This window comes from Pterocles gutturalis, unplaced genomic scaffold (genome assembly GCF_000699245.1).
Source record: "Pterocles gutturalis isolate BGI_N339 unplaced genomic scaffold, ASM69924v1 scaffold15336, whole genome shotgun sequence".
Taxonomy (NCBI): Eukaryota; Metazoa; Chordata; class Aves; order Pterocliformes; family Pteroclidae; genus Pterocles; species Pterocles gutturalis.
Genome location: NW_010098115.1, coordinates 3,841 through 30,668, shown reverse-complemented (window position 1 = coordinate 30,668; position 26,828 = coordinate 3,841). Strand labels below are relative to the sequence as shown.

At 36.8% G+C, this 26,828-nt stretch overlaps 1 protein-coding gene across 1 annotated transcript; it reads left to right on the top strand.

The window, feature by feature from the left end:
- LOC104472254 (A disintegrin and metalloproteinase with thrombospondin motifs 19-like) lies at positions 1-26,828 on the top strand. Its single transcript, XM_010087845.1, has 5 exons — positions 1-101; positions 2,473-2,677; positions 4,619-4,771; positions 22,737-22,914; positions 26,016-26,828. Exons 1-5 carry the CDS (start codon positions 1-3, stop codon positions 26,165-26,167), a joined length of 789 nt encoding a protein of 262 aa, XP_010086147.1. The 3' UTR covers positions 26,168-26,828.

Sequence of the window (26,828 nt, the reverse complement as noted above, 5' to 3'; positions counted from 1 at the left end):
ATGAACAAGAATATCAGTCTTGTGGACAACAAGAAGTGCAAATACTTAACAAAACCTGAACCACAGATCCGCAAATGCAACGAGCAGCCGTGCCAGACCAGGTAATAGTGATTTGGTTAAATTAAACTGTAATACCTAGATGTAAAAATCTTAGGAGCTGAAAGAGTTGACTGCCTCTGGCAACGAATGTGCAGTAAATGCATACATCCAAAAGGTTATAATGCAAAATGTAGGGAAAACAGAAACATTGGCTGTTGTTTCTCCTGAGTTTTAATGAAAAAGAGCCCTTAAGCACCATGCCTAAATCAATTCTTATTCAATAAAGCAGCTCCTTACTTTCCTCAGGAAGAGTTTTCACAGACTGATGTGTACTAGGAAATTGAAATATAAATGCTGGTTATATGACGGATTTAATCCCATGCTTTTAATTAATGATATATTTTAGTGTTTTGTTCAATCAGGGCTTCGCTCCTTTAAAAGTTCTCAGTAAGCTCTGGGTGTGCTAGGTATTAAATAAATAAATAAATAGATAGATAGATACAAATCTGATAATTGGGCCTTCTATGTTGATGCTGCTTGAAATATAGAGAGCCTTCCCCTCTCTTCTCTCCTCCCTCTCCACACATCCCTTTGTACGTGGATTAATAGAACTAGACTCTGATGGTGGAATGGTGGAAGAAGGAGGAGCTTTTTCTTCTCTGAATTTCACCCCAGGAGGCAGCTGCAGCATGCAGCCTGTGCCCTGCAAAGCCCACCCTGTTTGGTATTCCTTCAGCCAAGCTGGCAGCCTACTCCTTGCACTGGCTAGCACAGTGACCCATTTCAGAGTTTGCCATCCTGTTTCCATATGGCAACAAAGAGTTATGACTGAGGAAGCCCCTAAGTACTGTGTGGGCTTGCATAAAGTGACTGACACCTTTCAAGGGAGAGGATAGCAGCTAGCAATAGTCAGCTAGCATCCCCAGGAGTAAGCACTGGTATAGGTCTACTGCAGTCATCTGGAGGAGAGGTAGATGGTATTTTTAAAGAAAACAATGCAAGGTAAATAAAATGCAAGTATTGTTGAAGAAAGTATGTAAAATGAACTGGAAGACATAGCTTTCTTGGAAAGGATGAAATATTTAAATTGAAAAAATGCAAGTTATGGTGTATTTTAAGTAAGACCAAACCAGTGAGGTTTGGACTTCCCCAGACTAGGTCTTTGGAAGGATTATTTCTATTTCAGTATATACATACTTGAGCAGATCTTTATTTTATTTTATTTATTTTATTTTATTTTATGAACATCAGTGTGCACTTAATGGAGAGAAATTGAATAGTATGGTCTTTTGTGGAGGCATTGTCAACCATAAATTTTTAATGATGTCCTGTACTTTTTCCAGCTTATTAAATCAAACATTTTAAATGTCACTAATTGCTACTTGGAGATGCTGTGCTGAGAAATGTTGAAAGATATCATGATCATTAACTTAGATATACAGTTTTTAATACAGTGTCAGTGATTATTACGAAACAAATATTGTTAGCTTTCAACAGAAAGGTAACTAAAGCGTACGCTTGCATAACTAGTTGTTATTGGCACTTCAAGAAGTATCTTAAACTCTATTGCATTATCTTGACAGGCTGTGATTTGTAAACTGAGTCTCTGGACTGATAATAAAAAAAAAACCCAAAAAACACTTAGTTAAATGTTTTATTTTCTTACAACAAACACGTGACAGAAGGTTGGAACAGATTTGTGAAATCTCGGTTTCCTAAAAAGCCTCCCTTGCAATCTGAGTCTCCTGGTATGCACTTGTGTACTGCATCAGTGGCAGACCTGTTTGATTTTTAAGGGCACATAGCCATAGTCTGGAGCTACAGAACATTTGGGAAAATTATGTTCTAGAACAAATTGCTCTCCAGGTATGTGGGCTCTGCCAAGCTGCATAAGCTTTCCTTGCTGCTGGGATTTAAACCATGCAACCTGAGTTAGGCCTGACCCTGAAGAACATGAGGAAGTCTGAGCTTCTATGCTTCCTCCAGAGTAATGAGCCCTTCACACAGGAGTGGCTCTGTCTTGCAATTGAGTATTTTCAAAGAATGCTGAACTTTACATGCATAGCATGCACTTGACATATAGTCATATAGAGAATAACAGACAGGCTGATCAATGATCTGTCATCTTTAAAATGTATGTGTATTTTGGAACTTTTCTAACTGGAATTATAATGAGAGGAGAGTACTCTGAAAACATAGGGACAATGGGGCGGGGAGTTAAATGATACTAACCTTATTTAAACAAGGTTAACACCTTATTTAATGTAAAATATCTTAGCTTAATAAATAGTCCATTAACAAAGGTTAAAAGGAGGTGGAAAATATACAAGTGTGTCTTGGGCTTGTGTACTGGTAAACAAGAGAGTAATATGGTGTGATGGTACTTTTCCCTTCCTGATTTCTTGTTACTGCATTGCCTATATTTCTTTGCAGATGGATGATGACAGAATGGACTCCATGTTCAAGGACATGTGGAAAAGGGACCCAGAACAGACAAGTAGCCTGCACACAGCAGCTCAGAAATGGGACCCTGATCAGAGCTAGGGAGCGGGATTGCCTTGGGCCAAAGCCTGCTTCTGCACAGCGCTGTGAAGGCCAGGACTGCATGACTGTGTGGGAGGCGGGAGTCTGGTCTGAGGTGCTGCGTTTATTTATACAAATAGTCCATAGTGATTATTTATGCCTTACTATTTTCTGGGAATATGATTTTTTCAGCAGCAAGTGGCACAGCTCAGCCTAATGATTTTTACGGTCCTCATGCAATGATTTGGCAAGGGGATCAGAGACTGAAAAAACCAGCCATGTAGAACTACTACATTTTACCTAGTTAATGTCCTGGAACAGTTTCTATTGGCCAGTTTTCAAGCCCATATAATCAAGTATGTCCTGACTGTAGCAGTGGGTAACTAGGGGTAAATGGAATTAAAACCATCACTTATCAGTTACCAGACCTTGGGTTCAGAGTGGGAAAATCTCTGATATACTTTTGTACCAAGGGATGTTGACTGGCAGATGGTTGCTGCCATTCTGCTTCAGGAAGGCTATGAGGGGAGCTGCTTGCAAAGAAGGATATTTCCTTCCCTTCTCCTCTCTCCTCACCTCTTTTTCCAAGCACAGCACAAGCAGTGGGCAAAGGGGCTTGTAAATAACACAGTTTTGCGTACTTTGCATCCTGAAGCATTGCTGTAGAATGTAATTCGTATTCAAAAAGCTTTATTAATTTAATTAATTAAATTAGTTAATTTAAGATCTTTTAATATGCATTTGGCTTTCTTCTTTTAAGAAGCTATACTACTTCTAAAAGTTATTAACTGTGGAGGAAGGGTGTTGTTGTCATTGGAAAAGCTGAAGCGGTTATTTAGAGCTTCTCCCTCTGCTAGAAAAGCAAAGGCGGTTCTGATTGCTTCCCATACCAGAAGCCCTGCTATGGGTCCCTTGGGGTTCAAAATACACATAGCATGTTCTGAATGTGGATGCAGTCCCTTCTTTGGGCTACTCTGCTCAGCAGCACCCCTTGATCCCCAAGCAAGAAAGAGCTAAGATGTAGGGAATGCTTTCAAAGACTAAAAGAAGATGGTAAGGTAGAGATAAGAGAAGTAAATAGCAGCAGTTCCTGCTTTGGTACACAGAGGTTTATTATTCAAGGGCCGGCTGTGAGAAGAATGGTATTCACTTACAGAGGTATGAGAAAAAAAAAAAAAAACAGATTGTTTAGTTGGTTTGTTTTACTTGAGAGATGAGAAATAAGTGAGCATGTTTTTGCTGGAAGCAATAAATACATTTTGAAGAGTGAGATGTTTCCCGTGGCCATTCCTACTATCACCATTATATTGGAAGCTAGCCACTACTGCTTCCTGCACTTATTATCGGCTTGGCAAAGGAGAGTTTTGATCTGCAAGCAGTGGGATGATCAAAAGATGTGATCATGTTTTGAGACGGAAATGGCATCATTTTTGGTAGTGTAAGTGGGAATGGTGGAAAAAAACATAGATTAAGACCTTCTGTGCAAATTGAAGAGAGTTTTCACATTCTGTATATGCAGTGACTTTGAATTTTCAAATTCAGTCTGGATTCTTGCATAGTTTTTAGAATATTTACTTTTCCATTTTAACTTTTTTCCCTCCCCAAAAAAGGTCTACTAGACACTAATAGACTTTTTCTGAAGTTGCTTCATGTCTTATTCGTATGAACATTGATTAGATTTTCTTTCACTGTATTTCCTTTCATTCGTAGAACAAATATTGCCTAATATTTTCAGTATAACATTTTGCATTCACTCCATCATAACTCTTCAGATGTTTTCCTATCCAAAACAGTATTTGCTTAAGCAAATAGGTTTTGATCTAATTATATATTTTTAGCTGAAAATGCAACAATTACCATTCTGCCCCATTGGGAATTTTTGTTCATTTGTTAGTTTTTAACAAATCTAGTGTCTGTTGTCCAACTGAAGATTGGAAGTCAGGAAATCACTGAAGTCTTGAAGTATTTATGTTAGCCCGGCAGAGGTCATTAGAAGGGGATAAAATGGGGTAAATGTGACTTTTGTAGAAACCTGAAAAACATCTTTTTCCAACAGTGCTCTGTAAAGTGTGGTAAGGGAGTACGGCATCGGACTGTGAGGTGCACCAATCCCCGCAAGAAATGTGTTTTGTCCACAAGACCTAAAGAAGCAGAAGACTGTGAGGACTATTCCAAATGCTATGTCTGGAGAATGGGAGACTGGTCTAAGGTGAGGCATCCTTGATACTAGTACCCCACAGCACAATACATTTTGCAAGCTGAGTTCTTTGTAAGCATTGCTTTTATCAGAAGTGTAGGAGTCTCCCAGTTGAGGGAACAATAAGGCAACCAAAAAAAAAAAACCAACTCAAACTGTGTAGTCACACTGAGATCACAGTATAAATAAAAATTAGAAATATTAAGAAAGTGTGAGATGAATCTTCAATATCATACAAATCTGGTATAAATTTACAGTTGTCAGTAGGCAGGTAAACAACTCCAGAAACTGCAGCTGATACCAGCCTCGCAGTTTGCACGTTTCATTAATTTGTGTTTGCACGTTTTATTTGTATTTCCAGTAAGCTGCACCCTCTAGCCTTATAAAGAAGTACCTTTAGCCTGTTGAATCTCAACATAGACCATTTAATAGCTAGGAAGCATCTATTACTAGCTATTCTGAACACTTGAAGTAGCTGTCAGTACATTATTTCCTTCGCATATGGGTTTTGATTTCAGTGAGGTACATAAGCATAGGCCAAACTGTAACAGAAAATATTGGTTAGACCTGTGATTGAGTGTTATTGGACTGGGATCTTGAACATCTGATACAGCTTTGAATATCCAAAACGTGCTGAAATACTGAAATCGAACCTTTAGAGTGAAGGTTTCCTCTTGCGGTATCACAGACAACACTGTAGCAGAAAGATTGTATTTTTTTTTCCTTGCTTCTCTTTGTAACTTTGCACACAACACTTCTACTTTCAGCACCTAACATTATTGAAGCAGTTTTTAACTTGCTTGTATGGAGAAGTATTTAATGTATTTTTAGTTGTCTTTCATGTGATGTAACATCTGGAAATAAGGACTAAAGCCAGCAGAGTATAACTAGCCAGCCTTCCAAGAATCAGCTGCAAGTACTCTGTGGGCAACTAGTGTTTCGTAGAATTCTGCTTCGGAGCTCCCATTTTATGACAAATTCTCACTATCACATTACTATTTCTTCTGTTTTCTTTACTTTTTTCACATTTAAAGGATAAAGTATAGTGTTAAATCATATTTTTTTATAGCAGTGATCATTTAAAATATTTGGAAATATTTTAGAATCATCATATTAGAATGATAGAACAGCCTCACAAAAACTTGGAGATAACCCCCTAACCTTAGTGAATTCAAAATCACAAAGTAGTATAACCATTAATTTTTTAAACAATAGAAGTAACTAACCTTCAGTAGCGAGGTTACTTTTAAAGAAGTGTTTGGCAATAAAGTTTAGTATTTGCATTTCCATACCTCAGAACTGCAGTAAAATCTGCATCATCTAGCACTAGCACCAGCAGGGAGTAGTCTATGGAGGAGTGACCATCTGCTTTCATAGTTGGTGCAGTCATTCAAATAGGGGTTCCTGAGGCTGTGTGGGGATGCTCAGTACCCTCTGGAGAAAAGAAGAGCTTTATTCTCTAATACAGTACTTTTCACAAACATCCATGTCATAGATGAATGTACAAGGCCTTACTTCATCCTGTTTAAATTTTACTGACATCTTGTATATTCTGCTTTCCTCCTATAGTCAAAGCTGTAACACTGTCACCTAAATTGTACTTTAAACTTCAAAATCAGGAGATGAGGAAATATTTCATATGGAATTGACAAAACCTTTTGAACAGTTAACATACAACCTGACTGTGACTTGTGCAGCTGAGATTTTCCAAGATTTTTACCAAAAAATAGATACTTTAATTTCTCTACAGAGACATGAGTTCAATGTAAAATATACTTGGATTTCCTTTTTTTTTTCCCCCTGTTACTATTCTGTTCCATTGCTAGAATACATAGCAACATGAAGTCATGGCATACATGTTAATATGTCTGCAATGGGTGAAACAAATGGAAAGCTCAGATAAATGTTAATCTTTGGTCACTGTTTGTTTCTAACTTAGAGGTTCAGTGCAGCCTTCTGTGTTCACTGGTTTTAGTCTTTAGGATTGTTCTTGACATTGACAGAAGGCTGTTCCTTTGAGGAGAGCCAAGTTCTCCCAAGCTAATGCCAAGACTTGGCTTGAAAAATTTAAATGACGCGTCTCACACATTGAAACAAGAGGCTTAATGTGATCCTTATTGGCTTTGCTGCTCCCCTTGAACTCCTAAGGCATAATTTGAAATGAAGCTCAAATTGCACTATTACTGAAAAGATAACATTATTAATAATCGTAGTAGTGCTGTAATGGAGTTAATTTGGTTTAGAGGTACAATCAAATAGAGATCAAGTAATTCTGCTCAATGTTTTAACAATAATACCAAGATCAAAGAAAATTTGACCAAAATTGTGAGCTCAAATAGGTCAATAAACACATCAATCCTTCTAAAACTCTGACTTAATTTAAAAGTATGCTGTATACCCTGGACTGTATGCAGCATTAAACTCCATAATAACTCTTAAGTCAGCAAGGTGGCTCAATATGCTAAACGTTGCTGTTCTTAATGTCGGTTGGGCTCTGTGCCTGCCTGCCCTCATAAGGAAAAGGAGCATGAAGAGAAAGTAAAGAATAAGGGCTCAGAGTGAGCTTATGGAGCCAGCACCTAGCAACATTACCCATTACATTGACTTTTCCCAGTGAATGCCATACTTTACAGTATAAAAGTTACCTTCAGATGTGGAAAGCTCATAGCTCATAGTCACTATAGTGCCAGTTAGGGTGAGGCATAGCTCAGTCTTATTAGCAGCAGTGTCCTTTATTAAACTGCCCATTGCCACCCATTTCAAGGCTATATGAGGACAGAGTCATGCTCATAGGAATTCATCATTTAAGGATAAACAAGTAGGCAGGGGAAAAGTGTAATGAAATGCATATGAACTGTATGTTTACACATACACCTGGCTTATTAGACAAGTTCACCTCATTGTAGAAGTCATTCTCCAAAAATGACATAAATGTCAACAGCATAGAGTGCTCGAAGGGCAGGTCTAGTGTACCATACACAGGAAGCTGTATATGGGGTTTTTTGCTATCTTCAGAACATTGGGGGAATAAATGAAGCATGAGAGGCAGAATTAATTTCGGAAGGGAGGATAATTTGTAAAGTAGGTGTTGAAAATAATAATTAAAAGCTTAAGTTTGATGTGTTAGTACACCAGAAACTTTCAGAGAGATTCAGCAGGGGATAATAGGATCAAAACAGTGGTCAACAGAGCAGAATTTAGGGAGCAGCCATTTGTGAGATGTGAATAAATATAAAGTGTGTGTGTGTAGGAAACCAGCGAAGATAATATGGTGCAAGTTCTAAAAAGTCATTTGACTAGGGAATCTGGAAAGAGGATGCATTCAGCAGAAACTAAAAAAACCACAGCAGCAGAATTTCTAAACAGTATGTATGTCTTAGACCAGAGATGCAGAAGAGTCAAATACGACATCTGGGATAATGGTCCCAATGGTCAGGATGGAGTTCTCTTTGTCTATAGCCTGAAGAAACGAAAATGGGGATCAAAGGTTAATCTGCTAATTTTTTTCCAGTGAGTCTGAAAGGACATCTGAAGCAACTGCTTGGTTTTTACACTAATGAGTCCCAGAATTCATGGCCTGATCTAAATTATTTGTTTAAGACAGTGCATGCAGTGCTGTCTACGAAGTGTGTGTGTATTGGGGGAGAAGTCAAGTCTCCAGCTGTTGGGGGAAACAGTGAACCCAACAGGACACAGAGAGATCTCCCAGTTGGGTGGTAGAAAAACCAGCTGTCAGTGATGATTGGTTCTCTTCTGTTCCAATCAAAGAGCATGTGAAAATGGAGAAATTAAAAAAAAATTCTTTTTTGCCAACTATTCGACATCATGGGGCATTCAATGTTTAAAGTATGTGCTTAAACATTTAAACAAGCCCTAAATTTCCATAGCAAATCGACTCAACAGATTTCTTCTCCTTCAGTTGAAAAAAATAGAATTTGGATAATATTGATATTACAGTTTTACTCACAAGTTAATTAGCCTTGGTTTTATTCTTTGGATCCCTCCAAAATTATTGGCTCTTTTAAATTCTGGGAACAGAGCAGTGCTGGCCATGAGTCAAAATATGACACTATTAATAGATTTATGGACAAAGACATTATGTGACTTTTGTGAAATAATAGAAGTCAAAATAATACTGGCATCATGTTAATAACTTTTATATTGACTTAATTATACAGTTAGTTTCCAGCAAATGAGATACATCTTTGTTTCAGAAATGAAGTATGAGCAAATCATATGGAAGATGACAATAAAATGAAATGAGAGCACAGTTTTTTGTACATTTCTAACCCAACCTGTAATATTATTTGTTTCAGATAAATTTTTTTCTATAGATCAATGTACTGTAGTATTTTGCCTGGAATAAATGTAGTGTCGTGTTAGTTTCTAGAAAAACAGAACAAGACCAACCTTAATAATATGCAAAAGCACTGATAAGACTGGAAAGGATTTTAGAAGCAGACATTACGCATTTTGCATGCACGTAAAATCACACATAAATAGGAAGTTCTGGTATCTGTATCACACTTATATCTACTGAGATATAATTGCTGGTTTTCTTCTACAAGCATCTTTAGGGTAAGCAAAGTTTTTAGGAGTGCCAAACTGGAATCAAAAAGTAATTATGGGTGGATGTTGTGTTGTCTCTTGAATTGCATTATCTGTAAGTGAGGTCATATTAGAAAAAAGTAAAGTTGTGGTACATCAATAGTTACCTTCAGAATTCAGCCTTGCTAGGCCCCATAGAAAAACAAAGCAAGAAAAAACAAGAAAAGCAGCTTACAGTTCCCGCTGAAAGATGCTTGCAGTCTTATCTGACAAGTGACATGGTAGGGGGAGAACTGTATAATCAAATAGCTACTGACAAGGAAAAGAAAGAAAAAACATCTCAAATCCACATGATAATAGCTATTGTTTTCTTTCTTATGCATCCTAGAGAGGGTCTCAAGCAGAAGATACAGCCTTTATACATTTGTTTTGAACATGCCCTTCAAGAATTAAACAAGTGGTGCCCATAATGGCCTTCTCATGGAGTACAAGAGATGGTGTAATGCAAAAAGAAGGGGAACAGATTAAGAAAAACAGTTCTCATAGCTAGAAGAGGGTGCCTGGAAGATGGCAGCATGTACTGGAGGCAAATACAGTCCTGTGCTTAAATGGATCTGTACAGCCACAGTCTCATCGCATGATGTACAGCATGCTGCAGGGTGCCATCTGGAAGAGTGGCATGGGGAAAGAGGAGATTCCCTTAAGCAGCCACTGTTGTTGCCTGTCTGAGAAAGAAAAGGGTAGCATTGATGAGTTCAGCAATTGTATGAAATGGCTTTGGACTGTGCTGATATTAAATGATGGTTTTCAGGGAGGCGTGCTGAGATGCATGCTAGGGACACAAATCAGTAGTGAAAAGGTTGACTTCTAAGTCACCTTCATAAACATTAACAGTTAGAGGAAGACTAGAAAATTCCAAAAGAAGAGGAGATCTGAAATATACCTGAACATGCTAGGTTTTTCTTACCCCTAGTAGCAGAAGTAAAATGATAAAAATGCTGCTAAAATAGATAATTGTGAACTTTATAAATAAATGACATTTTATTCCACATATTCCCAGAAATATTTCAGAACTAAATACTGTTAGTATGTAGTCATAGACTTTGAACCTGTGGGCAGCTGTACAAGTTTTCTGGGTGCTCATTCCAGCGATATCCACTGTGGTTCTACCTACACCCTGAAACCATAGCTATACCAAACCTAACCAAAGCAGTCTGGCTGCTACTTGCCTTACCAGTGTTTGGCACTCCTTAAAATTGACAGTATGATTGACCGGACCCTGGCTGACTGATGTGAAAAAGATGTGTCTATAAGACACATCAAAGCAGACTTTTATTTCTAATGAAGCAGAAATTGATGCATCAGCATGAATTTTAGAAAACTTTTCACTATACAATGTAGCCCGTTTTATCTTAAGTTGAATAGACTGTAGGTACCCATGCTGTACACATGATCTCTATTTTGCTGTTTTCTATTGTTGACGACTAACTGTCCCTTTAACTTCTGCAGTTACCTTCTGTACTGGCAGCTTGTCTAGCTGTTTATCGAATTACCAGATTGGCATTCTGGCACTGCCCAAAAGGATAGATAGCTGTGATAGATATTTTAGTGGTGTACTGGATTCAGAGATCCAGGGCACCCGCTGAGCTTTGTGATCTGACACCTTTCCTTCCATACAAATGACGCTTCCTACAGCCTCACTGAAAAGTGACATTGTGGATATTTGGAAGCCTGACAAGTGCTGGTAATGTCTGTTGGCATTAATGGCCCTTTTCCACTGTGATGAACAGAGCTGGTAATCTGGAGTCCAAAAACTACATATATCAGATTTTCAAAATGCTAATTTATAGCAATTTTTTTGCCATTTAAAAAAATTGTCTTTGACTGCACAGTGAGGTAAAAAACTTGAATGTCTAGAATGATAAAAATTTTTTCAAGGATTCTTTAAAATTAAAAATTAATTGCTTCAACTCCGAAGAATTAAGCTGAAATGTTTTAATGAGAAGTGGATTGGCCAAACAAGATACTGTCAAATGGATACATTCTTGGAATAGCTTTTTTTGGACCAACTAGGTGAAAGGCTCCTTGAAATTTTGCAGAGTAATACAAAGGTATGTCTTCAGGGACAAAGTCTGGTTAAACTGTTAAGCATCATAGCATTTAGTTAACATCTTCAGAAGGAGAAAATCATACTTGTACATTTGGATTGCAACATTAAACTTTTATACTGGATCTTATTTTTAAAAAAGGAGATGGGGATTACGTTCAAGGGGAAAAAATTAATTAGAAACAAGAAAACTAGAATTAGCAAAAAAAAACCACTTTAGCTATAATTCTTAGAGCTAGAAGTACAAGTAGGATGCCTTTGAAAAATCGTTGTTTCTATTACAGAGAAGATAGCAGGAACCCACTTGCTTGTTCTGAGGCTTGCTCAGTGGTGTCTTTCAACATTTGGATGTTGTGATCTCTTGGAGCAAACAAGGCCAGGTGAAGAAGACTTCACACCTAGCAGGAGATGTGTCATGCAGCTACAAAGGCAGCAGTCGCAGAGGATAGCAGGAGCAGCTTCCCGTCATGTCCTTTGCCACTGCCACAGTCTTCTAAGCCATTCTGTTGCAGCCTGGATCAGGCCAAATACCAATTCCCAAACTTTTCAGGTTGAGAGCCTCATAGAGCTAGGCCAGGCATTACCAGTGCTGGGGACTTACATATGCACACATATACATATAAACATAGATTTAAGTAAAGAAAAACATGATTGGGAATTGCTGAGTCCAAGCAATGTCCGATATCCAGGAGTTTGTTATGTGCTTTCCCAGAAATGCCTACCAATTTTGTTGAGGGCTGCTGGGATCTTTGAACAACAAGTCTTCTGGAAGTCTGATGCACAATTTGGCAGGTAGGTCTTTAACACTCTACTGCATAGCCATTACAATGCAGAATTTTATAGCCCAACTGCCAGGATGCTTTTCGCAGTGTAATCTTTGAATGAGGAAGAATAGTAACACTGGGCATCCCTTCAGTGTCCTTATGCTGACACTAATCCTTGCTCAATCAGGCTCGGTCTAAAAAGATTATTCTCACCAAAATTTTATAAGATAGACACTACACTGGCCATCAGAGTTTCAGTGCGCGAAGGAGCTATGCAGGATTTATGTGCAAAAAATAACATCACATAACTTCACAACTAAGTAAGTAAGAAAGCAGCTAAAGGAATTAGAAGTAACATCAGATGGCAAGAGGGGGACAAGAAAAACAAGAGAAGCAACTTCTGTTTTATCTTCTCAGAATTTCACTTAACTGAAATGAATATGTTGTGTATGTGTAGCCCATTCTACGTAAGGATCTCCAGACTCTACAATAACTGATTATGTACCTAAGTCTACCATGTAAGACTATCTCAGTATACAAACTGGAAAACACTGAAGTTTGTGTGACTTTTCATGGCCAGTCCCACAGTTAGGAGGAGAACACCAGTCCCGTACATTTTGAACCACATACATTTTTTATCTTTTCAGCATAGGCTTTTGCTGCATGCTTATTACTCTAATTTCTGTCTTAATGTTTTTTTCTTGCTTTTGCTTAGTGATACACATAGGGCAAATAATTTCATCAGTCATGATGATGCCTAGATTTTTGCTCTGATAGCTGAGAAGTCATTCCAAAGCTGTCAATGTGTGCAGGAAAATGCAATTACTCAGTCCAGTAGGCATTCTTTTGCCTGGTGTATCTCCGTCTCTAAGATCATCTCTTTCTCTTTCCAAATGTTTTCCTCATCTGCCAACGTATAACTAATTTAGCCAGTTCACTTGGGTTCTGATTGAATTTATGTAATCCTTCTGCTTTTCTGGGACTTCATCAATTTTTGTGTGTTGGAAAACTTTTTTCTTTCATGCATTTTTTAAATCCTACCTTTCACACAGGTAATGTGGATAATACTACTTCAGATGTTTGTTCTTGCAATAAACTTGATCTTCTATGAAGTCCTCATTTTGTCACAAAAGTATTTAATGTGGTTTTTTTGTTATTTTCTTTTAATCTGTGTGATTCTCACTTTTTACTGTTTTCTAATAGCTTGTAACTAGTTACTAGCTGAAAATATTTTTAAAATATAATGAATTAATTTTTGAACATATCTTTTGAAATAATTGTTTCAAATTAAAGTGTGATTTCTGACTGTCAAGACAGAATCACTATAGATACTTAACATTATTCATTTACCACTTTTAAAGAATTACAGGCAATATTACATATTTTTAAATACTGTAAGAACTGCTTTATCTGTGCTGTTTTAGGCTGTTGTTCATAAGTTTATGTTTAATCTCTAGAGTTTCCTCATCTAATCTTGCACAAAAACTTCCAGTAATGTTGACATAAATCAGAGTTCACCCAAAAAAATATGATAATTCTTTGGTAAGTTTAATCACAGGATCACAACAACTCAGGTCAACATGGTCTATCTGCTGGCCCTCTAATAGCTCCCTGAAGACAACTCAGGCTTTTGGATGACCTCATCATACATAACGAAAGTGTTACACTTCAGTATGATTTTCCTTCTAATAAAGCAGTTAGAATCATTTTATGGAAGTTCATTTTCTTCCAATGAAGAATGTGTTCAGACATTTTGAAGAGAAAATTGGCCAGTGGAAGTTTTATTGATAGTTGCAAGCTGTTTTTCTACTTCATTTTCTCTCTTTTAAGATTTTTATTTCAAAAGTAACAACCTGTATGTGGGATCGTGGTATCAGCTAAAAAAAAGAGTCCTTGGGGTTCAGTGTCCTTATAAACTCTCAATTTGTTGTGGGGTTTTTGTAAATATCTCTCATATCCTTTAGCTGAGTTACCTACTATCACTTCAGATCTTCATGATTTAAAATTTGGTAGATATAGTGAATGGAAGTAAAGTAATTGTTAGGAATGAGCTCTTTGTTTTGCTTATAATACTACCGGAAAAACTTGAGAGTATCACATAGTGTGATGCTATATAAGGCAAATAGTTAATTTTATGTGGTACAAAGCAGCTTTTTCACATATATTTCTTTGATTTCTGAAAAGTAAATAGATAAAATAGTAGACATTTTGAAGAGAAATGAGTTTTTGGATTTTTTCCCCTCTTATGACTTTTCCTTTATGTCTTTAATGGGTTCTTTGAATTGTCTTTTGATTAGAAATGCCATAATCCTTTAATTAAGTTTTAGTGCTGGTGAGCTATGCTTCTCACTGGAAGGCTTTCTACAAAGCAGCAGGCCAGCATTGTGATATATGCAACATTAAATTATATGCTCAAAGTCTAATGTTTCAAATTATTTTTAAGAGTTCATTTTCATTAGTCCAGAATGGCATACTCCAACTAATTTCTTTGGAAAGATAAAGGTAATTATGAGGTTGTCAAATCTAACTGCTTCCAGATTCTTGTTTGCATATTTGATAGTGATAATCAATGGAAAGTCATCTTCTGCCAAAATACCGTGCAGTGATATCTCAGATATGAAAGTGTGAGATATAGTAATGTCTTATTCATCACTAAGCACTAATGGCAGTAATGTATACAGTACGCCACATCAAGTATTTTTTATGAAGTGTTGGCAGTATAATGTTGAGTCTGATCCACTAAGTGTGAATCCTCTTACAAAGTTATGAGTTGCATCTGTACAACCAGTTTTATCACCTGGCTCTAACAAACAATTATCTCCTTCTGGTTTCTTCACTGACATACTTCAAAAGTAACACACAGCCTTAGGCAAGCCTTTAGAATCTTCAGAATTGATAAAATATCCATAAAGGCATTGAAAACAAGCCATAGTTCTGTAAAAGTGCTGTGACTAGAGTTGTTTGTTTCCATGTCTGGAGGGTAAAGATCCTGAAGAAATGTGCTCATATGGTTTGCTTTCACTTCCCTCTTAGAATATCACAACCATCACAGGTTTATTTTATTAAAAAAAATAATGTGAATATTTGGTTTCAGTTTTGTCTCTGTATTGGCTTTAGAAACCATGACAAAGAAATAACAATTTGCAGAGCTGTGAAAATAAAAGCTAAGGCTTCACATCACTGAGAAGGTTAGAAATAATTTTATAGTTGCCCTATAGATCTACAAATTGTAATGGTCTTCAGTCAGTTTAGAGAGTATATCACATTTAAGGGCACCTTTACCTGAAAAAAAGATATAATAATGTGGCGGTGAAACTGTTGACTTGAGTTGCCTAACTCTTTTTGTTGTTGTTGTTTTTGTAGAAAAGTCAGGCTTGCCCTGCAGTTTAAAAAATGTTCTTTGAGGATATATTTGTATTATATTAATGTCTGAACATGTCTGCATTGTACTGTAGAATACTGCAGACACGTAGAATGCAGAGGTGTAATTAATCATTTGTCACCATTCACCAGCTTTTTTTTTTGTAAAATCCACCAGTGTTCTGCTGTCAAATACAATTTAACAATGTGTCTAAGGTCCTAATAAGAATAAAGAACTGATTTTTCAGGTGGAGTATGCTTAAAATTTTCTTAAAACTTGAATGAGTTTTTGTATTAAATATAGATCTATAGAAAGTATAAGTTCAAGATTGAAAATTATGTGAAAGTGAAGTACATCTGAATCATATAGAGAAACATGGTTTCCTATATCTATAACGATAATACAGTTTTTGTCCATGCTTTGACATAGATCATTGGTGATGAGAGAAAAGTGCTGATACTTTGCTTGATCTGGGGGGGGAATGAGAGGCTGTGATACAGTCTGTTGTTTTTATGGATCAGGACTAGAGGTTGTCATACGTGGAATTTTTGCAGCTTAGTTCTGAAGCTTAGTCTTCACTTTGAAGTTTTTGGGAACTTTTATCTTAGGGGTTTTATTTGGAAAATCATACAATCATAATCAGATTTCTGTTTGTGGAAGACAGGAAAAACTTCATGATAAAAGCTTTAAAGTCAGTATAAAGCTGGTGGAACTAAAAAAATAGCCTTCTCTTTTGCTCTTTTTCTGGTTCCAGAGGGATCCAAATCTATCCTGTGTGCCACACTAGAAAACTCTTTAGTCTTGCAAGAAATTTTCCCTTCAAAATTCAGAAGTCTTCTACCCATTCTTTGCATAGTCCAGTAAGAAGTATATTGTGGCATCAGCCTTCCCTGAGCTTGAAATGATTCTTGTCCCACCAGTACTTCTCTAAGCACTCTTCCTATATGAACTAATTCCAACTGTCCCAATAAAACACATTTGTTTCATTGGTACAATCAAGCTTTTTAAATCATGAAGTGGGTGACTGTGTTTCATTAGCACATCCAAGAAGGAAACTGGGGAACTGGAGCCGGGTTTCAAAGAGACAAAGAATTTTCTACTTCCAACCTGGGTCCAGTGAGTCTGTTAGGATTGAAGCCTATGAAAATTCTACTATTGACTGAGAGCAAATGAGTAATTAAATTATCATGTACAGATTTTTATATTTGTACATGTTCTAGAAAAAATTATTTGTTTTTTGTTTCCTTAGTAATCATAAATAATCATATTACACCAAATTGTATGTGGTTTTCCTCAACCAGATTTTACTTGTAAACTTTCAGTTGCTTCTTGTCTTGTTACCAAGGGCAGTTTTGCTTTGTCCACCAAGTAACTGAATTGTTCTGCACGGGAAGCTAACAAGAACTTTATAGGTTCCTTTATAGGAACCCTGTCTTTAGCCCAACTTCTCAAAAGGTGAGTTGAGACTTTATCTGTCCTACTTTAAAATCTTGTCTCTTTTGAACAGTTATCCAGTACTAATTCTTACTTCAGAAAAAAAGAACTAGAAAAGGAAAGGGGCCACGGGTAGGGGGGAAGTAAAATAAAATAAATAAGGACAACTGAAACTCGCTAAACTTAGGAGAGACCAACAGCAGAATTTTTTCATCTAAACTTAGCACAAGCTCTGAATTTTAAATTTGGCATACACATACTGAGGTAGTGGGTGTGTCAGAAATGAGAGAGGCAGAAAGACCTTCCTGGAAATGATGCATGGGAGAACTCAAAGTCCATCTTATGTTTGGATCCATTAGTCCCTCTTTTTGTATTAGTTACACTATTCACAAATGCCTTTATTTAAAAAAAAAAAAAAAACTGCTTAAATAAACTGCAGATTATTTGCTTTGTTTTGTAACCTTTAAGAATATTGCTAAACTGAGTATAAAGTCTTTGTTGAAAACAAATGCAACACTTTATCTACTACCTGTCTTCAAAAGCAAACTGCATAAAAATACAAGATACACAAAAAGATTGCAAGCATAGTCAGCTAATATGAGTCCTGTTGCTAAAGTCTGGTTGCTTGCTATCTTTGTTTCACACTCACTTTTAGAAAAGGTTGAAACTACTTAAATGCTGGAACTGATGAACCTATACATAAATGATTAGGAATGCTCTGCTAATAATTTCCAGTAGAGCTCATCACTGAGTTTTGTTATGAGCACATTGCTCTCCACTTTGAATGCTACTTAGACTTGTAAAAACCTTTTATTGAACAATCCATTTATTCTCAACAATAAATAGTTCAAGTCAATTCTGTTAATATTGTCACAAATTGGGTTTTTCATTGTGGATTGTATTAGCCTCTGCAGTGATTCCCTGTTGTCTTGGCAGAAAGATGCATTTTGACTGTTACTGTCTGCTAGTGACAATTTTTCCCTTAATTTAGGAATTCCTACTTCTTATAAAGGCCAGCTGGAAGCAGCTAAGGCATTACAGCACCTTCCTCAGCTGTTGGCCTTGGGAATATGTATTCTCTCCAGAATATATATCTTTGGCAGGGAGTAGAAAGAAGGAATCTTGGGTAACAGGCGTGCATGCCAAGTGTAAGGATTGTTATATTTAACGCCTAGGTTTCTGTCCTTGAAATTATGTCTAAAAGAAGTTCAAAAGCAGGACAAAATTCAAGCAAAGTGGGTAGATTTTATTTGAAAGAAAGAAAAACTTTCCAAAAAATGGCTGTTAGCTATATTTATGCAGGAATTTTTTTGTAATCTTTAACAGGAATCTTTTACATGTCTTGCTGCTTGAACGGTTTTACAGTACCTTTAGGACTATTTCCAAAATGCACAGATTAACAGCCACATAAAAAACCTCTGGCTGAGTTTAATCTAAACCTACAAACACAGTTGTCCTACGGGAATTTTCACTAATCAGATACATGGCCTTAAAGTGTAGGTCATCTGAACAGTCAGAAGTAAAATGTAATTAACCACCAAAAAATAAGGTATAGCATGTGCAGGAGTGACATTTGGAAGGTGGAGGGGGTGGGAAGAAGAGCTATAGAAAAGTCTTCTGTATTCACTAGTAATAAAGTTGTGGTCTGAAATTAATCTGACATCTGCTGAATTTATGCAAGTTACTATAGATTGGTTTGGAGTGGGCATTTTCTGTAAATGTTGTATACATAAGCCTTATATTAATATGTATATGTACATATAAAATCACGGAAAATGCAAGCAGTTTTGACAGACAGATTGCTTCCTGATTAAATCACTGCTTAATATGTGAAAGTGAACATATTTTTCTTCCTGTAAATTGAAAGTTTTGTTACAGTTTTAAACATAGTAACTCCAGTAGTATACAGAAGCTATGCAGCTTTAGCTACATACCAACACAAATGCTACCTAAAATGCGACAGCTGCACATCCAGTGAGAAATATTTCCCTCAGATTGAATATTTTCAGTGAGAGGAATCCAAAAGTGAAGCAAGGTTAGGAGACCATTTTGGAAGAGTCTGCTTCCACTAGAATATACCCATGCATATGCAAGTAAAATGAGTATCAAAATGAGGGTCAGAGCTGTTGCTTTGAGTTGTATGTAGCTGTTTTGCAGAAGCTGAGGTGTCTCGTAGTGAAATTGGACAAGTGCCTTTGCAGAATGAAAAAAAAAAAATAATATGGATGCCTTTTATGCTTCAATATTCAGTGGCTGCTCGCAGTTATACCAGCAGCTGGCTGATGTGTATGCAGCACAAATTCAAGTTAAAGACTGCTTCATGGAGACAAACAGAAATCTTACGGTTTGTCTGTGTAGCTAGCAAATGCACTGCTAAATGCCATGCTTGAAGTGTGTTTTCCCTGTTTCATGCTATTTCATACTACTTTGAATGTCAGATAATACAGATAAGGTAAAAACATGTTGTTTGTTTTGGGGTTTTTTTTTTTTTGTTTTTTTTTTTTTTTTTTTTTCCTGGCTTCCAATCAGTAGAATTCTTAATTCTGAAGTCAGACACCACTGCTGCTGATGATGTGTGAACAGGGAAGAGCACAGCTTGACTATCAGATCCCTGGATAATTTTAAAACACTAGTGGTTTGGAAAAACCTCTCTTTACTTGTAAACTGATCAGGCTGTCTTTGAAAGTTTTGGATTGCAAATCAGTGTGGTAGCCCTGACACTTCACAGTTTTCCACAAACATCTTTCAAGACTTAGTAAAAGTTCTCAGTTGTACAAAATAAGAATAAATACAAAGTTTAATATTAGTACATTTCTGTGAAAACAGAAGATAAAACAGAAGGTAAATTTGTTACTTTATTTACTGCTTTGCCACATATTTCCTTTATGAACTGAGACATTTTATTTTATCATCTTTTAGTGTCAGTTTCTTCCTCTAAAGTTGGGATGTTAATAAGTAGGTCATACAAGATTAGAATTAATTGTTTGCAAGACACATACATACATCTTCAGACAGATAGCTACATTGTAATGCATCCTAATGCTCTTTGAAATATCTCACAAAGGCCAGTAGCAGCTCAGTCATTAAAGGGATGTTAATTTACCAGTTAAGATTTTAATGCCAAAATCTTGCCAAATTCTGCGTAGAAAGTCAAGGCCTAAACACTGATTAGCCGAGAGAGAGATCTGTCTGCTTGTTGCATATTGTCCCAGTTGCAGTCAATTAAAAGCTTTCAGTTCAGAGCTCATTTGATATAGAGAAGACAGGACTATTCCCAGAGTACTCATCAGAAAGGCACCTGCATAAGTGAATTATGCATTATCTATCAATTAGCAGATAAATTATTCGAGCCCATTTTGTCAGCAGAAGTCTAGTGTTTTCAAATCCCATTCTGCCGTCCAGTAGTGGCACCTACTAATTTTAGGATAACCAAAGGTTAAGGGCAGATAATGTACCAGATCCAGCTGCCTGTCCTGTCATCCTCCTCAGTAGCTGATAAAATATGTACATACTGCAAGCTTTGGTTAATAAACACACAAGTGGTTTCCTGAAAGAAAAAAAATACAATACTGTGTGCAAAATTACTGTAAGTTAAGATCATTGGGATGATCTTTGAAGATTATCAGTCTTATTACCTTCATCGTATTATCTTGATCATTTTACCTTCATCTTTCCTTCATTCTCAGGTTTTGGGGTTTTTTGTGTTGGGGTTTTTTCAAATTTTGCTATTCCATTGTCTCACTTGCTATTCCCTTAAAGTATTCCAAAGATAAACCTCTCTGAAATTATGGAGAGAGGAATCCAAGAAGTGTCTGGAATTTTGTCAAGATTAAGATCGATGTTCTGGCTGCTATTGGTGATTAAATGTGTGTATGTATATGTGTGATTATACATGTTTACCATGTGCATAATGTTGGCCATTATAGGAAGTAAGATTATTTTTAGCTGCACAAGGAAAAGGCAGAGAATTCAGGAAAAGCAATTCTGTTGAGAGGCTTTTTCTCATGCAGTTTAAAAGCAGTATGCTGAATTCAGAGTTGATGACAGACTTATACTTTGAAAAGATTTCAGTACTAGCTGCATTCTAGCATATTTGTTCATATGTTAAACTGTGGTTGCTATTGAATAGAAAATTATGTATTCATAATTGAATATCTTTGCATGCCTTGGCTCATGAAGGCTATATCTGATGAACTTTGCAATAAATTATAGTTCTTTATTGACTTTATGGAGTTACTCCTGATACACATCACTGAGAACAGAAGCAAAATCAAGTCCACTTGCTGCCTCCATAGAATGCCAGTGCTTGATTTCAAGTGGTTACAAGTTGAAGTGATCTTGTTCAGACCCTTGTGAAAACACCCTTGAAGTGTATATCCCAGTCTCTTGTACCTCTCTTGGAGTCTCATGAGTCCAGAAGACAAAGACATGAATCTCACCTCTCTTGATGTACGTTTGGGTTTAAGCCCTCTATTTCCCATTTGGTATGTGTAAGTCCTTCCTCCAAGTGACAGTGTTTAAAATGTCACTCAAAAGCACATAGATAACAAAACTAAAGGGTAAAAACAGATTTAGTGTTTCCTACACTCAAAATTTATTCTTTCTTTGCAGAAAACTATACTTCTCCATCTCCATCTTGAGACAGGATGGTTGGGAAACTCTTGTTATAGCGCTCTCTCCTTGTCTTTCTCTCTTATTTCAATATTTTTTCAGATGCATCTTGAAGCCTTGAAATATGTTCTGAATATTATGTAATTAAGACTTTTTAGAATAAAAATATTTTCAGGATTATGTTGATGGTAGTGGCATAAATTTTCAGCCAGTGCTCATATCATTCACTGCCAGAAATTAATAATTGAAGATATCCTCTATAGTAAATTTCTCCAAAACTTAATGGAATTTATGGGTACTTGGGTCAAAATCATTAGCAGTCCGGAGCAAATTGCAATATATAATTTTTTTAATGAATTTGCAGTTAAAGCAATAGAATGTACATCAATGGACACAAAAATAATTCATGCCCCATGAAATTTTGTTCATGAAAAGTCAGCAAAGGGGAACGCATGATTTTGTTTGTTTGGAATAGGTTTTGTATGCATCTGTACAGCACTGCCCAAGTTTTCATTCTAATATATTATGTTACTGTGATAGAAGTAGAATGTTACTGTCATTACAGTTGCTCAGCTGCTTTATTTTCTCACCTCATTCTCTGTAGCAATAAGGTGGGAAGGTTGCCTAAAGGCCAGGCAGCATGTTTAGCATTATGTGTTTCATTTATTGGACACACATGAAAACATGAAGATGGGAAGCAAAGACAGGAGGCATTCACTCTGCTTCATAGAAAGAGAACTTTTGCACTGGCCAGGGCAATGGCTTAATTAAAAACGCTGCCCTCTGTCAGTGTCTGTGAGCATTTTCTTTTACTCCATTATTTTAATCTCTAGTAAGAGTAAGTTAGGATACAGATTCGGGAGAACAGCCCCTGTTCCCTTCACGTACATTGATGCATTTCATTTTCATCATAGGGTCTACAAAATGGACCTTGACAGCAACAGGATGCTGGAATCAGTCCCTCAATAAATGCTGCCAATTTATATGTGCTTTTAAAATTGTTTTTCATTTAGCTAATGGAATGGAAGGCAGAAATCTTGAAATGCTGACAACTGAAGGAGCAGCCACTGACTTCACCTGGACTGGCATTTCACCTTCATGTTTACAGGCAAAAATACTTTCCAATGAATGTGTGTCTTCTGTGTGTTCCAGTGCTCCGTCACCTGCGGCAAAGGGATGCAGTCTCGAGTCATCCAGTGCATGCACAAGATCACGGGAAGGCATGGCAGTGAATGCTTTTCCTCAGAAAAGCCTGCAGCCTACAGACCCTGTCATCTCCACCCCTGCAATGAGAAAATTAATGTTAATACAATAACATCACCCAGGTTAGGTAAGCAGTCAAAATGACACTTTCCTGCTGGAAATATCTTTTTAATTCTTTCTCTCCATAGAATAATGACAATCCCAGTTTAAAAACAGAAGACTAGGACTCAGAAGATGTAAATTCTATTCAGAGACTCATCTCTCTGTCTCAGTTTTCCAGTGTGTACCTCAGAGACTGTACCTCAGAATGGTGAAGAGTTTTGTTATCCAAGGAAGGACCATATCATGGGACTATATGATATTATGGACACAAAACATCCAGGATGAAAATATGTTTATATTAGAGACATTATAAACATATTATGTGTGTTTATATATATTTGTCCACTCAATTTTATCAAACATTTCTAAAGTAAGAAAATAGCTTTCTTTCTCTTTAAAAGCTCCACAAACTATGTTCTTATGATACTTGTGAGTTCAAGGAGGCCCTTATTTGTTCCTCAAATACAAATACCTCTTTCCACTTGTCTTTAGTTCAAATGTCTATAATCTATGCCCAAAGGATTAGAACCTGTGAAGGAAAATTACTAAAATGAAGAGATTTGCTGTTCCTGGAGGAACTCAGGTCTCTGTTGGTCTTAAAGAAATAATGTTACTGCATAATAACAGAACTGTTAATTCTGTTCATTCTTATTTCCTAGTGGGTTGTTGACAATGGTCTTAGCATTTGCTCCCTAAATCGGTCATCTGCTTCTTGAGCATGACTGGAGAATATTTAAAGGCTAGCTGTAAGACAGCATACCCTTTCCAGATGATTTTCCAGAGCCCTTGTTAAGATAAACCCTCCTGTCAAAGAGATTACTCCTGCATGGAAAGCAAGTCTAACATTTCAGGCTGTATGTAATCCTTCCTTTAAGTCAGTGAAGGGTATTTCTCTTTGAAGTTTTTAACCCTTAAACATTTCCGTGTAGTAGTCATTGTTTCAGTTTGCTGGATGAGATGGCAGTTGTTGCGTATGGCTCCCGCCTCTGCTATTTTGCTGTTGTAAGGTTGCCTTTCGTACTTTATCTTTCTTTGTTCAACTGATCTCTCAGAAGCAAAAGCCCATCGCTCCATCACTGATGCTCTCCCTCTGGTGAGGTGTAAGCAGCTTTTTGTCACAGAGTAAAGTGAATAACAAAGTTTCACAGAAAAAATACAGCATCAGATTCATTAAAATTTGACTTAATATGAAGTGCAGAAAAAAAGAGTGAGCTTTTTTGTCCTCGTAGAATGGATTGTGTAGCACTGATGTTAGTAATCTACAGGTCAACCTCATCCAGCAGGAGTCAGAATCCAGTCTGGTAGAAACATTAAGATCTCAAAAATACATAATGCAATGCTTCTCTGGAATATAATGATCATTTTGGCCTCCCGTTCCATTCTTATTATGCAGTATAGATCCTCTGGATTTGGGAGTAGGGCTAGTGGAAGCTGATGTGGATTGCACCATCTCTATTCTTTTGTAAATACACTCTCAGTTTCTCTTCCCCTTCTGTTAAAATGGAGAGTAATTAAAATCTTCTGTGCAATTGACCTTTTTTTTCAGTTCAATGTTTACAGTGATTTTTAGATAATGTATGTTTCTTCTGCCATTTTTTCACTGTTTTCCCATATTCCACGTATGCACTACAACCTGAATAACTGCGTGTGCAAAGACCCAAATTTGGTACCAGGGTTCTTCTATGATAATCAATGTAAGAGGCTTTCTCAAGCAAAACAGGTGGGCAGATTAACAGATGCCTTCACAAGAAAAAAGTCAACCCACATTAAGATATGTCTGTTCTGTAGAACAGGCATGCAATAGAAGTCAGGCTTGTACATCTGAGTGTTTATGACTGCTAGAGAGAACCGAATTGTTACAACTGTGGGAGGAGGCAGAGTAAACCAAACAGTGGCTTTTCAGGCTAGTGTGATGTCCTTGTCATTTTAGAAGGTTTCTGAGGAAGAGTTTGGTAGTCAGGGATTCACACAGATAGAAAGAAGTGACAGACTACTAATAGAGCAACATGAATAACTGGGTGAAGATAAGTCATGAAAGATGTGAAGGTAAGGATTAATAACCTGACTTTGACATGGAGGAGGGAAGACCCACTGGAGTGATTAAAAAGAGGGTGATGCAGTCAAACCAATGTATTGGAAGACAATTGAAAAAAAATAAATTAATGTACTTGGAGGTCAGGACGGTAAGAAATGCACAGTATTTGTGCATTTGAGAAGCACAAAATGCAATAATTGGGTCTGGACAAGTATATCTATCAACGTATCAGCTCTCATTGATTCCGTACTGTAAGTTTTATTTTTCTAGATAAAATGGATTTGCATTACAAAGTGTACCATGGGACTTGCTAACTGACCTCAAACCTGACAAGAGTGCCTTGTGGTATGGCATCTGTACCATTGAAGCTAGCAGGACATATATATTTCTGTTCATTTGAACAAAGAAGACAAACAAAACTAAAGGTCTTGTAGATTATTTCACTTGTGAGGACAGATGATGCAAGACACCATGAGGTTTTGTTCCGTTTCCACTCGTTGACAACATGGCACAAAGTCTTGATTTCTTGAGCAAAAGCTGATCAGAAAACCAGCAGCAGTCTCCATGCTTCAATTCCTACATTTCCCTACTGCCTCTATTAAAAAAAATCCCCTTGTAGGTGTCATTGAGAACTCCATTCTGGTATTATTCAAGCTGAGACTTCCTGTTTTTCCAGTGACAAATTCCATCTCAGATTGAGGGCAGTTTCAGCGGGAGCTGCTGCTTCATGCAGCTTTGCTGGACCTGGCTGGCTCTGCAGCCCCCACTTGGCTCTGGCCCCAGCTCCAGCCCACCTCTTTATAGGGCACAAAGGTGGGCTTCACTCTGCCATGAGGAGATGTCTGCATGACATTAAACTTTCAATGCAACTTAATCAAACTTATAAATTAAGCTGGCCTTAAAAAAATTTAATCTTGAAAATATTGACAGCAGGAGGATTTTTTCAGTCTTTATTTTGTTCAACATCTATATTTGTTCTCCTTTCCCTTCCCCAGATAAACTTCTGGTGCCCTTGTCACCTTTGCTACCTAATTCTTCACTAATAAATGTAACAGTAATGTGTATTTGATTTTGTTGTTGTTGTTTCACAGCTGCTTTAACATTCAAGTGCCTGGGAGACCAGTGGCCTGTGTACTGCAGGGTGATAAGAGAGAAGAACCTCTGTCAAGACATGAGGTGGTATCAGCGGTGCTGTGAGACATGCAGGGACTTTTATGCACAAAAAATGCAACAAAAAAGTTGACCTCTGTCAGGCTGGCTGGCTCTCAGCTCTTTGCAATCTTATTATTTATAAACACACATACACACACACACACACACACACACATGCACGCTTCTTCAGACCAAGTATTATCAGATTACATATAATTTAATCAAATTAATTTATTTTTGCCTGCCAGACATCCTTAATTGTTTTGGTTAGACAGCCAACTTCTTTTATCCTCTGACACTTTCATAATTAATTTTCTATGAACAATTTTGGATACATTTATCAGAATTTTTAAAAAATAGCAACTAGTATTTTAAATGTTTATTTTCAGTAGGGTCATTTCTCTGTTGCCAAAAAAAAAAAACAGTCACGTTATCTTGAATTTATTTTAATTTAGCTGAATAATGTTGTGGTATATGGAAATAAAGCCCTTTTAAATGTTATATTTTTGGCATTCAGAGTCAGAATGATCTTGTGCATTTTGCAACAGATGTTGAGGTGAGTAAGCTAACATTATTGAACAGTTTATTACAGAATGTATTGTGAAATCAGTTCATTTGTTCTAGAAACATACTGAAGGGGATAATCTACTGTAATTTATAAGCAAGAAAATTAAAATAGCGAAGTAGGGATTTTGATCATTCTCATGGACACATACTTGAACACAAGTATTGAATCAATGAAACACTGTAGA

What these genes read in the sequence shown, in the direction of transcription:
- LOC104472254 (XM_010087845.1), top strand. Translation starts at nt 1, where the DNA reads ATGAACAAGAATATCAGTCTTGTGGACAACAAGAAGTGCAAATACTTA. An exon ending in GAGCAGCCGTGCCAGACCAG is followed by an intron (nt 102 to 2,472) that starts GTAATAGTGATT and finishes ATTTCTTTGCAG; the next exon opens with ATGGATGATGACAGAATGGA. An exon ending in AATAACATCACCCAGGTTAG is followed by an intron (nt 22,915 to 26,015) that starts GTAAGCAGTCAA and finishes GTTGTTTCACAG; the next exon opens with CTGCTTTAACATTCAAGTGC.